At 35.5% G+C, this 13,936-nt stretch overlaps 1 protein-coding gene across 1 annotated transcript; it reads right to left on the bottom strand.

Moving 5' to 3' along the window:
• Positions 1-4,652: 4,652 nt before the first annotated feature.
• On the bottom strand, positions 4,653-7,833 carry LOC145166789 (S-adenosyl-L-methionine:benzoic acid/salicylic acid carboxyl methyltransferase 3-like). Its single transcript, XM_079085829.1, has 4 exons — positions 7,737-7,833; positions 7,197-7,613; positions 6,737-6,991; positions 4,653-5,077 (listed from the first exon to the last, which is right to left on the bottom strand). Exons 1-4 carry the CDS (start codon positions 7,809-7,811, stop codon positions 4,706-4,708), a joined length of 1,119 nt encoding a protein of 372 aa, XP_078941955.1. The 5' UTR covers positions 7,812-7,833; the 3' UTR covers positions 4,653-4,705.
• Between the last annotated feature and the right edge of the window lie 6,103 nt (positions 7,834-13,936).

The raw sequence follows: 13,936 nt of genomic DNA, 5'->3' as shown, positions 1-13,936 counted from the left end.
GGGTCGGGCAATTGTTACGAAATGACGAGGGTTTAGTTGTTTTGATGGTCAAGGCGATGGAAACATATGAACTTAGTATGGTGAGGACCACGCCAACTCATGACGAAAGATGACAACGTACTCTTTACAGAAACAAATATTAGACCGATTTGAAAGAAATATTTGTTATTCGATGGTGTATCCCGAGTGTGTTCGACAATATACTCTATGTAAACGTTCTATTGCTTGCTGTTTTCTCCTTGATATTACCACTGCCACAAATCGTACCGCGATAAGAGAGTACTAATAGTGCAAGTGTTATGATAACTAGTGTCGATACTTTATGTTTCGATCCTCCTCGGTACCACTATGATCGCCTGGCATATACAAATTATGTATAATTAAGATGAATAAGACAGTCGACTGAGTAACTCTGCCCTAAATCCACAGCCAGACAAGGAACAGTAATTAAGGCGGAATCACTCACTCTAAGTCTGCGAAATCTTAGTTATGCACAACCCTGATGTACATACTAAGCCAGCACAGTTTCCCTGAACGAATCTTTAGTTCTCTTATGAATGTTGTCACTTGTTCTGAAGAGTGAGTTATTATAATTACTTTTAAATGTTTTCCCCAAATTTTAATCTTATATAAATATAAATTAAATTTTTTTAAAGTAATTCTATTTAGGAGACGTACCAAAAATTTCAAAAGTGGGGTTCCTCATTGTTCCCTTATGTCTTATCGCTAGATTCCTCCTTCTCATTCGTCACCTCTCTCTGTTGGGCAGTCTCTCTTGGCATGTCCCATTTCACCACATGCATGGCATACCTGAACTATACCAGCATCGGTGGTTAAAGGGATGTGCTGAGTCGGAGTTCTGCAGAAGCTAACTCCTTCGTCATTTCTCTCCGTTGGACATTCCTTCCTGAAGTGTCCAGATTCGCTGCACTTGAAACAAACCTGTTTTACTTGGGAGATTGGCTGTGTCGGCACCCTGCAGAAATGGGCAGTGTGCCCATTTCTGTTACAATTCCTACAGTGTAACTCTCGGCAGGCTCCGTTGTGGTGGTAGGTGCATTTTTCGCACTTTGGGAGATTTCCAGCATATCGTTTGACGGAGGTTGTAGTGGCAGATGAAGTGCCAGATATTGTGACTGTTGTTGTGATCGCAGGGGTAGCCACGGGCTGTCGTCTCTTGTTAGAACCTTGAGCTGACTTTTTCACCTTTTTATCCCAGAACTTTCGTTTCTTGTTCTTAGGTTTGTGGTCTGGGGTGTCCTTGTCAACCGACACTCGCTGGTTCCCTTGATTGTTACTGCGATTAGTATAACTGACACCGCTTCCGCTGGTGTTATTAGCATTTAAATGTGCCATGACGGCTGTCACGGCAGCTGTGACCGCAGCCTGAAAAGTAGCGGAGTCTATCTGTACAATTGGTGCCTCGCCTGTTGGTTGGTTTCCTCTTGGTGAAGACATGATTCTGTTGCATGGCAAAGTATGATCTCGTGAGTAATGATGGTCATCACTAGATGTATCCCATCAACTTAAATGTATTAAACAATTTCACGCTTTACTGGACTACACTCAATGTTTCTGTCAACATTTCTGAGATATGTCCAAGATAGTAAGTAGAAATGGGTATTGTACGAGTGATATTTGAACTAAGTTATCCTCGTTTCTAAGTGTATCTGGTTCTGACTTTCATGGGGTTCTGAAAAACAATTCATAATGGAAGTTTATATAAAAAATAAACTTTATGAATCAGAAGTGGCTGTCCTCGAATGAATATTTGTGAATTGAATAACTGTTACCAGTTGTACGAAAAAGAAATAATCGTAACACATAATGCGAGTAGTGTATCCACTAGCTCACTAAGGCATTCAAGGTTATTGTTTTAAGCACGTATACTACACATAGAACACATAATACTCAATAATTCTCTTTATTTACTTAATATAAAGGTTGCAATTGTTTACCATTACAAAACCTAGGGATAAAATGCGGGTGTTACAAAACCTAGCCTATTTTGAAGTGTTTCGAGCTTATCTTCTCTCTTAAACCCAATTTGGTGTGTTTTTGTGTAGTTAAGTGAATGAATCAAGAAAGATTGGTCACTGGATCATAACACTTGTAGTAAAAACTTTCTCTACTCTTCTATACATTTGTAAGTTCAAAATATTCAATCTTTATTTTATTTGATTTATAGATCCAGAAGTTTGTTGGGTTTTTGGTTCATTTTAGCAAATTTTGTCCCTTTGAGGTTGTTTCATGGAGTTTCAAGAACTTCAAAGCTCGTGGATGATGATTGAATTCAATTCTGATCATTTGATGGAGTTAAGAGTGCATGCAAGAGCTCTCTTTGCTCCATGCATGAAGATAAGTGCATTTTGGGCACTTTTTTGACTTAGGGTTCTAGATCTTGCTTGTTTGGACCATCCAAATGGATAAAGTTGGTAACTTTATCCATTAAGACATCAACGAGTTTCAGATCAAATAATTTGGTTTTCTAACATAATAAATTAAGATATTTATTAAGATATTTTTTACTTAGGTGCAGTGCGCTCATTGAGGGTGTGGGGCGCCTATGGGTTTTCAAAATTCTCTACTATTTTGTATTTTTGTCGGCGACGGGTGCCTGGGAGGGGCGCAGAACGCCCTTGGCCTAGTCCCTTAACTTTTTGACTTTTGAAAAGGTTTCACTTTGGCCAAACTTGTTGGATTTTAGCTATAGACTGAGTATAGGCCTCTATTTGGTATTTTGGTGGGCAGAGAGACTATTTTCTGCAAGTATTTATGTGTGCAACAATGACTCTTTAGTCTCCTGCTCAGGTGAGTCTCATCATTGTACTATGTGGGCAATTGGTATCCTTGTATGCTAGGATATAGGTACTGTTAGAATAGAGTTGTATGTATAGACCAATATAGTCTATACTATGTTCCTATACCTGGTTGTATGATTTGTTTATATGTCTGTATGAAGAGTTGATGGAAAACAGCGAGAGGTCGTGAACCTATAGACTTGTGTTGATGATGAAACAACGAGAGGTTGTAAGTCCATATATACAAGTTATTTTGCAAAACAACGAGAGGTTGTGATCCATTGATTGTATGCATTGTATAGATATTGTGGTTCATGGTATTTTGTGGAACTCACTAACCTTTGTTCTTACAGTTGTGGATTAAATGTTTTTGAGGTTGTGCTTCTGGCAGTGGAAGGGCTCCTACTTGATCTTGACGCATGCACATCTTCGATGTTTATGTTTTAAAGACTTCCGCTACTTTTAAGACTTCTGATACAATGATTTCACACGTTAAGTTATGTTGTTTGAAATTATTTGGTACTTCATTCTTATGAAAATGAATATTACTTATACTTTTAAAAAAGAAAATTTTGGTTTGAAATTTGGGACGTTACACAATCACATTCAACTCATCAAAAAATGCATATTCATCCCTATTATCTGGCAACCCATTAACCATGTCATTTTCAATTTTCCCTACCATACGTCTGCATCTCGCTCAAAGAAAGCCAAAAATACGGAGCCATAATTGTATTTAAACTATACCTGAATCCTATATCTACAACAATTAACGTCAACTTTATGTTAGTTTATTCAGGACAAGATCAAACATATTGTAGAAATTAAAAGATAAGTGTAACGTGTACTCATAACCAAATCCAGACGTGTTGCACTTTGGACACGCCTAAGACTTCTCTCATCAACACTAACACTATCAACGACATCCGAGTCCACACTACGATGACATTTTCCACATGCAACATGGAACCAATATTATTCTTTCTGAATAGTCATGATGTTCCCAACCAACATCAGCTTGGTTTCCTAAGAACATAAAAAAATATTATACTGGCAATCATATGTACGTAATACCATACACTACAAATTTAACAACTCCCCTTACGTCCTTAAGAGCAATGACCAATATCCTTTGGCAACTAGGGGAAAATTTGTCTAGTGTGAGATAAGCATTTACACCTTCCATATCTACAAACTTATTTGATTCAACAATCATTGCTTTAATCTATGGTGCACTACAAATACCATTGTGAAACTAATGACATAGCTTTATAAAGTGTACCATACCCTATAACTAAACATATGTACCATTTTCTTATGCCCAAAACATCATCAACTATTGAATTAACAATCACCATTTTCCCAAAAAGTAGTTACTAACTACATGGAGACCTGTAACGACCATGAACACATATACCATGGCCAAGTTATAAAAACAAAAAAGAACTTCAGACTTTATTATATAAACCAAACCAGTGGGTGTTTCATGTAGAGGTTGTCTACTTATTACCTCCCTAACGTCATTACTATGGGATTGGGGAATCATTATTGTTATTTTTGTTGTTGTCCATGTTGTTGGTTATTAGTGATATGTAAACAAAATTTTTAAAGTCTTTTTTTGAACCATTAACTCTCACACCCCATAATACTACTCTAAAAGTTATATCGTTGTCACATACATGACGTAAACCCTCAACTTATTTTGACCCTCTTGATATCATTGAGACACATACGTGTTGGTAAAAGTTTTAATTCTTCATGAGACAATTTTTACTATTTTTTATGGATACAGAGTATGTGTGAACCGAATGTGATATACGCTTATAGTAAAACGAAATAGAGAATCATTTTTGTTGTATAACTTCATTCAACAAACACTGAAAAATATCAGAAGAATTTTAAGATCATGCTTTTGTTGTCATGGATACAGTGACATTGATGAGCTTGGTCTCTTCTTTGGACATGGATTTAATAATTATCTGCCTATACCTAATAAATACCTCATTTGTTATGGACAATCCAAAGTGACTAGCTAGCAAAGGTTCGGCTATAGCTCTCATACATTTTGCCATGCTATATCCTCCAATGTCACACTCTTTACATTCTTCTGGTCGTATGAGGTCGTTATCTGTAGATGAATCCCATGTTACTTCAGAAACATCAAGACAATCAATTAAGAATGATCCTTCTTTCTCAACTTCATTCTTGACCTCTTTGGGACTAGGTGTATACTGAGGAATGTTGAATGAGTCCATTTGCCTTTCTTCTATCGGTCCCTATCCGACCATTGTTATAAGTTAGAGATATTCACAAAAAAACCACATTTTCTAAAAAGCTATTAGAAAAATGACAAGCTTTTTTTTTTCTTCCAAAAAAGAGCCTAAATGACCACTTAATTATAAAATGTGAATTTCTTTATTATTTTCGAAATACATTTGAACTATATATATATATATATATATATATATATATATATATATATATATATATATATATATATATATATAGGATTGGGTTCAACAAGGAACCATTTTAAACCGTAGAACCAAGGAACCAATTTTTTCATTAAAAAAAACTAAAAATATAGAAATTCATAACTTTTTATCCTCCATCCATTGATATCAAATTTGATAAAAAAAATTTTTGATTTGTTCAGATTCACACTACGAATTTGTTCAGATTCACCTTGTGAAATCTGTGCAGATTCACACTGTGAATTTGTGCAGATTCATACAGTCAATTTATACAAAATTAATGATTTATAATGAAGATTCAACAGAAAAAACAAGTAATTTTTTTATCAAATTTGATATCAATGGAAAAAAGATTAAAAGTTTTGAATTTCTATATTTTTAGAATTTTTTCGATAAATAATAAGATCTAAAACTTGGAAAAGTAATGGTTCCTTGGTTCTATGATTTAAAATGGTTTTTTGTTGAACTTTTGCCTATATATATATATATATATATATATATATATATATAAATATATATATATATATATATATATATATATATATATATATATATATATATGGCTAGGTTATAATGTGGATATACAACTATTGTGCGGACGTGTGGACAATGTTATTCTATGATAATAATTAACATAATAGGTTGTTTAGCAATGTGAATACGTTCAATTTCACACAATTATCGTCATTTTCAATGCATTCTCACTAATTGTTATTCATTTTTATTTTTTCACACATCGTTTTTCACTAATCTTCATTTTAAAGAATACGACTCTATAAACATTTATACAATATTCTGACAGAATGAGAATAATAATAAAAAGTGTATAATAATCTTATAGACGATTTAATTAGTGAGAATGTATGATAATGACAATAGTTATGTAAGATTGAACGTATTTATATTATTAGATAACATATTTTCTTTATCAATGTCACAGAATAACACTGTTCACACGTCCGCACAATAGATGTCAATCCATATTTTCTTGTAATATTTTTTTTTCTTTTTTCATCTTTATTATATTATTTCAATAGATATATAACAAGAAAACAAGTTCGAAACCCATGTATAAGTTCGAATATCAAACCTAGCACACGGAAAACAAGTTCAAAATTCTTGTAAAATAGTTAATTATTCTGAAATATATACGACGAACCTAATTAAAAAACTTAGTGCGGAATTTGCAACGACTTTACAGAAAAAAAAAATTTGAATTTGTTTTTTGTCAAAAAAATAATAATTTCAAAATTATCAAATTTCGAGCTTGATGATAATTTTTGTACTTGTACGATTGGCGGGTCATTTTCTAATACGTTTTAAGACAACGTGGTCATTGGTGAGTATCTCTTTAATTATTTATTACTAACGACTTCAACTCACATGGGTGGCATGGCCAGAATACTGAGAATGAAACAGGTTCTAAAATCATCGATAAAGACGTAAGAATGGAAGATATACCTCATAAACCATATCATTGAGAGCCATGGCTAAGAGCTCCCAAATGTAACAACATTCTTTGCTACAAGGATCATCACTTCTTCTCCCTAATATGGTCAAAACCATACGCCCTCCACTCACCGTCTCATCTGCACGACACTTGAGAAACACCGAAAAATCTGACTGGAATTGTTGATAGTATGCTCTTATTACACTTGATGGACTTGTACTTGACATGTATATGTTCCCTTTGTTCGTCTCTTCAAGTTGAGGAACCTGCTCATTACTCAATGAATTTTGAACACATTTACATATTTGTTCACCATAAATTTTCTACACATTTGCAACGAGGCTGTAGCGATGAAATTTGTCGTCTACATGCATAGTTCCTTTTCTTGTAGAGTGTGTGTGAGTGTGTGTGTGTGTGTGTGTGTGAGAGAGAGAGAGAGAGAGAGAGAGAGAGAGAGAGAGAGATGTGAACCTGAGAGAGCCACATAAGACTGTACGAGGAATGGACGAAATGAATGCTTTTGCTAGGAAAAAGCCTCGTATAAAACGAACCGGCTACCCCACTGAAGTAGCAAGAAGGTGAAGAGGGATTGGAGTGGTACACATCGTTTCTCAAACTCTCAAGGAATTTGGGCAACGAAAGAAAGACGATGTTAAAATCATTCCCTGGAAGATCATTCAAATGAATTTGGATTTGGGGTGGTTCATTGCCCATTTTGAGACTAATCTCGTTAATCATTTTGATAAACGTAGCCGCCACAAGCAGGGTGTTTGGTCCAGATGAACATCCAAGATCGGCCATGACTATCGTTTTTGGGCAATTCATGGCACAGTAAAGATCTACTGTAGCTTGTTTTAGGATGGGCTTTGTCATCGATATCACCTTTCGCTATCATCATAGCAAACATCAAAAACCTTATTACACAAACTTTTTGATTCCCACATGTAAAAAGTTCTTTTGTATGGGCAATTTTATCAAAAGAAAGATGTATTAATTAATTATAGTGTTTACCTGAAGAAGAGAATTATTTGAATAGCTTGCATCACCATTTCCCCCTTTCATATGAAGTAATTGGACAACTTCCATCCTGTGTGTGTGGGTGGGGTATATGCGGTTGTGTGTTCGACGTCTAGATGTATGTTTCTATTTATAGATGTTTCAAATAATTATATCGAATTCTTGGCACCTAAATTACATATTTGAGATCTTTATTCACTAACTTAAATTTATATTTATAAATATTATTTTTTATTCACGAGTATTAAATAAAGAAAAACTAATAATAATAGCTATCTTTTAATTTTTTTACCACAAAGTCAAGAAAATGAAAATTGACCAAAATAGTTATCATTTTCGTAGATGACCGTCTACAAATTTCTTTGTTCAAAATGACGATGTTTTGGACAACTTACTAAGAAAATATCTGCGTGCCGTAAAAATCTATGGATGGGATGTGGACAGATCTGCACATTTGCAGTCCCGGACCGGTCTTGGGTCGGTCTCGAAACAGTTCGGTCTTTTTGTGGCAGGTTTCGGAACGGTCCGGTCTTTTTTCGGACCGGTCTTGGGGCGGTCTTTTTTCGGTCAGGTCTTTTTTCAGACCGGTCTCTTTCGGTCCGATGTTTTTTAGGACCGGTCTTTTTTGGTCCGATATCGCCGTCTTTCTGTGCGTTGTTTGCGGTTGGTTTTTGGGTTTTTTGCTTCGCTTTTGGTATTTGTTGGTTTTTTTAGTTTTCGTTTCGAGCTTTTCTCTTAACAAATGTGTGATTAACAACAAAATGATAGATTCAACTTTATTAAAAATGATACACTAAAGTTTAATAAAAGAAAAAAAGAAATAAAGTTAGATAGTGTGGGATTAAAAACTATGTAATTAACACAAAAATGATATATTTGTAAACTTTGGTTAGCGGTCTTTTTTGAGTTAGGTCTCAGACCGGTATTGTGTTGGTCTCGGAACGGGCGGATGTTTTTTTGGGACCGGTCCGGTCCGGTTGGAAGTTATAAAAACCAAAAAAATGAAATTATTTTCCTCATTTCTACACTACATTTTCACAAATCACTATCACTTTTCTTCGAAGAAAATAGCTAGAAATGACAAGGATCTTCCCCATTCAGTTGTTTTTTTTTCTATCTCTGTTTTTAGCCCGCAAATTAGCAAATTAGAACAGGTAGTATTTGGTAGGATATTTCAGAAGGTAATTGTACAGTTTAGTAGATGAACATTTGCTAAAACATAGATTTTCGTAGATGTTCATATATGAAAATCTATGTTTTAACAGATGTTCAAATGCTAAAATGTATATTTACCTGTGAAAATTTCAATATTTAAAAAAAAATCTAGTTAAATTTCCTTAGAAAGTTTTGATGTTTTGATTTTGTTGCTCTATGTGTAACCATTATTTGTTAATATAACATGATTAACAGTCTTATCATGCGTCAATGAATGCTAAGGCCAATGCCAATAAGGTAAAAGCTACCATAGACCGTTTAACCGATAGAAGACCGAAGTTATTCCGCAGGACTATGTTTGGACAGTAGATGGACGTACCTCCTATCAAGGGACCTGCTGCTTCATTATTGGCCGATGTTGCAGAAGGTTAGACCGGATATTTTGATTGGCAACATATTGATTTATTTCGGTCGATCCTGTCTGATCATCGTTTTTAATTTTGGTGGTCGCACAACAAAAAACATAGCCTTCAGCGGCGACAAAAGTCATCGCAATTGATTCCAGTTGTCGTCGCTAATACCTTTAGCGACAACATGTCGTCTCTAAAGCGTCGTCGCAATTACCTCGTACCTAATACTCGTTTGTCGTCGCAAATACCGTCGTCTCTAATACGTCTGTGGTGTCGCTATTGTCGTCGTCTCTATTGATATTCCGACCACCGGCCAGAGTTTTTCCGGCAAAGCTTGCCGGATTTATGTGTAGTCGCAATTAGTCCACGTCGTCCCTAAAGGTGTCGCTGCTAATGTTTTTTTTTTTTTTTTTTTTTTGAGAAAAAAGCATATATTTTATGATAGTATAGTTTATATCATAAAATGCAGATTTGATAAAAATACATACCACATTACATAAAACATCAAACATACCATATTACATATCTAATAAATCCTCCATAAACATCTAATATATAATCCATAAAGTATCTAATAAATCAAAAATAACATCATCCATAACATAAAACAAGAATACTATGTTTCTTCGTCTTCGTCTTCCTCTTCCCCATCATTGTTTTCCTCGTTGTTGATTTGGTCTTTAAAGGAGCGGATAATGTCTCCAATGGCCGTCACAAATACCGCGTTTTCAAGAAAGGCATTCACATTAACATCCTACAATTAAGTCACAAGCACATTAAGTTGTTAACAATTCAACAAACTATCAAACCATCAAAGCACCAAATGAATTAAGTCGTTAACAATTTAAGACACAAGTACCTGTGTTGGTTGCGGTGCTTGTGACTGTGACTGCCATTGGGATGGAACACTTCTACCCGCAACTAAAGAAGGTTTAGCCCCAATGCCTCTCACATGCCCCCTTCGTGTACCCAACACCTTCTCAAACATTGCAATCCAATCAATAGTGTCTGGATCACCACCAGAGTCGGCTATGTGATGAGTCTGTAGAGCAACCTCAGCAACTAAGGCATTCTGTATTTCACAAAGATTGTTAATATACATTAAAACCATCACAAAAAAACCAACAATCTACTACGAGAAATTTAAGTAATAGTAACTTACATATTGCTCTTCAACCAAAGGATCAACAAATTCCCCTTTTTTATTCATATGCGCACGATGAAATACTTCAAATCTATTCAAATTCTGTTTAACAATACAAAATATGTTATATTTGAATAAACACTAAAAAATATGTTATAACTGAATAAGCATTATTGTAACTTACTTTCTTGAAACAAGCACTACCATAGTTGCACGTCCCTCCACGATTTTTCACTACTTGCTTCTTCCGGAATTCTTTGTTTCCAGCGGATCATTTTTGATGTTTTTCTGTTAAGAAATGGTCAATAGTATCATTCCAACGCTGCCGATCCATACCCGTAGGGGCTTGAGCCCTTGCTGCCTCCACATCCCCTGCAAAATCAATCAAACAATTTTTTGCAATATTTTTGCGGCCTCTATACCGCGCACATATCCGATTGTTCAGTGACACCCAATAAGTTGGAGCCATGGGATGATTTGTAATCGCTCTAAAATCAAACCATGTCTACAAAATAGAAATAGAGAAGTTAAAAATAAATCAAATTAAACAATATTAAATATATAACTTTATAAATAATTTACCGAAAGATATTGGAAAATGCCAACCCTTTGGGCTTCAGAAACATCAGTTCATGTGTCCTTATCAAAACGAAAGTCCCGCCACATATAGCTCCCAACCTCCCGAATGAAACATTCATACACCTCCCCAATCGGCATGTTAGTATTTATGTCGAATACTATCTTCAGAGTCTGTTCACCGTTAGCTTTAAATAGTTTGTGCATTTTTTTATTTACCGCCATGCCTCTTCGTCTCGGAGGCACCATTGCATAAAAAAATATTAGTCAAAATAATTTTTTATATACATACAATATGAAATACCATGAATTAGAATAAATCTTAATTACCATCGTTCTGGTGATCACCAAAACCTCCACCGAACGGATTTGGTGGCTCGTCACCACCGTCGCCTCCATGGCCCATCACAGCAGCCGTGAGATGGAGCAATGCAATCCAAAAAAATTACATCCTAAAAAATTATAACACAATATGAATTATATATATATATATACATATAATATGATATGATTACAACAAATACAAACCTTATTTTACTAGTCAAATGTAAAGATTTTTTAATCATTCTCGCCCTCAGACACTTCAGTGTTTGCTAACACATCACTATCATAATTTGAATCTTCCTCATCATAATCAGTCTCGCAATCAAACACATTATTGATGATACTTGTTGGTGGGTCAACTTCAATATCATCTTCAACCGATTGAGAATTTTGAAAGCACTGCCTAAATTCGATTGAGAGAGTGAAATTAGAAGAAGCATTACTAAGAACGACATCAGTTGAATCATTGTCGACATTTTCAATGGGATCATGGTCGACATCGTTCATCGGTAGATCCCAAATTCTTCTATGATTAACATTTTCAACAACCCACCGTTGGTTGTCATTTTCGTCACTTCGAGAAGGTTCTTGGATGTAAAATACTTGCTTGGCCTGCGTAGAAAATATGAGTTGATCTTCGCTGCTCAATTCGCGTTGTGGGTCGATACTGGTGAAATTATTATTAGATTTAGCTCCTGCAGTATCGAACCACATGCAACGAAAAAGTACGGTGGAATATTTATCAGGATAATGCAACTCGATAATCTCTTCTAGCTTACCATAATATTTCTGCTTATTCTCTCCCTCAATTAGAACCCCCGAGTTTTGTGTTGATCGTTGGGCGTCACGCATAAGTACCATAAACCTAACACCATTCACTATGCAAGCAATGTAAGTAAAGACATTCACATGCGCACCGATTGAAAGAGCCGATAACTCATTGTTAAACTCTGGAGATTTTTGTTTTTGCATATCATAGACCTTATGAAGGAACCATTTAGGGAATTCGGTTTTTTCATCACTTTCAGGATGTAATGATTTGAATTCACTACATTGATGAAATATATATATATATATATATATATATATATATATATATATATATATATATATATATATACATATATATATATATATATATATATATATATATAGTAAAAAAGGAGAAATTAAAAATAGATAATGAATTAAAAGATAAGAACACTTACGCAATATACTTTTTGATTTCCTCACAACTATCAAACACAAACCAATGTAGATGTTTTCTCTCCTCTAGACTGAGATTTTTCATTTTCTTTGCACTAGCCGGTCGACACTTAGACTGAAACACCCATAACTTTGTTTTTTCTATGACAACGTCTTCGTTTCTTTCGAGGCGATTGGATCAAGTCTCAACATCTCGCCATTATAATCCAAACTTTTTCTCCATGGATGGTCAGCATCTAAGAACCGGTGATGACCAACATATACGACTTTATTTGATACTCGGTATGACGGAGTGTCTTCGTTGCAAGCCGGACAAGCTTTGTACCCTTGTCCGCTCCAACCGGATAAACTACTACGAGTGGGAAAGTTGTTTATTGTCCATAACAACATCGCTTTCATATTGAAGAATGTATCTGTCTCTTCGTATTTAGTATGTACTCCAAAACTCCATAACTGCTTCAACTCATCAACCAACGGCCTAAGGAAAACATCCAAGTCCTTCCTGGGTGCTTTGGGGCCGGGAATCAACAAGGTCAACATGAAAGATGTCTCTTTCATGCATAGCCATGGTGGAAGATTGTAAGTGGTGAATATGACGGGCCCCGTGCTATGAGGATTACACATGTTACGAAACGGATTAAAACCATCAGCAGCAAGCCCTAAGCGTACGTTTCGGGGTTCCCTCGAGAAGTCAGGATACTTCATATCAAATTTTTTCCATGAAGTACCATCAACGGGATGAAGCATCGTACCATATTTGGATCGTCCGGTACTGTGCCAAATCATATCTTTAGCTGTGTGTCTAGAACAGTACAGACGTTGTAGTCTGGGGGTCACGGGAAAGTATCGTAAAACTTTATGAGCCACCTTCTAACCCTTTGTATTTTCATCAACCCACCGACTCTCATTACAAACTGGACACTTGTGCAACAACTTGTGTTCTTTCCAGAAACGAAAGCGGTCGTTTTTACATACGTGTATCGACTCATAACCCACGCCGATCTTTTTAAGTGACTTTTTTGCTTCGTAATGTGACGGGGGGGGGGGGGGGCTGTTTCCTTGAGGAAATGTAGTTTGCAACAACTCAAGAAGCTGATCGAATGAACTATCAGTCCATTTGTTGATCACCTTGATATGCATCAGCTTTGCTAAAAATTCAAGGGACGAAAACGAATATCGAGGATATAATTTTAATTGGACTTCCTCTAACAGCTTTTGAAATCCATCATCGACATCGCTACCGTCTGTATCTGGGTTCCCTTTGTCGCGATTGGTATCATTTTCAATCACACCCCCATAACATCATCAATAACATCGACCATCTCGTTACTACGCGGTATGTCTTCGACAACCGGGTGAGTTGTATTTTCGCCGTGATA

This window comes from Lactuca virosa, chromosome 3, assembly GCF_052849685.1.
Source record: "Lactuca virosa cultivar CGN04683 chromosome 3, Lactuca_virosa_CGN04683_v6, whole genome shotgun sequence".
Classification (NCBI taxonomy): domain Eukaryota; kingdom Viridiplantae; phylum Streptophyta; class Magnoliopsida; order Asterales; family Asteraceae; genus Lactuca; species Lactuca virosa.
The sequence above is the reverse complement of the archived record's forward strand: the minus strand, read 5'-3'. Positions and strand labels throughout refer to the sequence as shown.

What these genes read in the sequence shown, in the direction of transcription:
- LOC145166789 (XM_079085829.1), bottom strand. Translation starts at nt 7,811, where the DNA reads ATGGAAGTTGTCCAATTACTTCATATGAAAGGGGGAAATGGTGATGCA. An exon ending in GTCTTATGTGGCTCTCTCAG is followed by an intron (nt 6,992 to 7,196) that starts GTTCACATCTCT and finishes AGTAATGAGCAG; the next exon opens with GTTCCTCAACTTGAAGAGAC. An exon ending in TCAATGATATGGTTTATGAG is followed by an intron (nt 5,078 to 6,736) that starts GTATATCTTCCA and finishes ATGGTCGGATAG; the next exon opens with GGACCGATAGAAGAAAGGCA.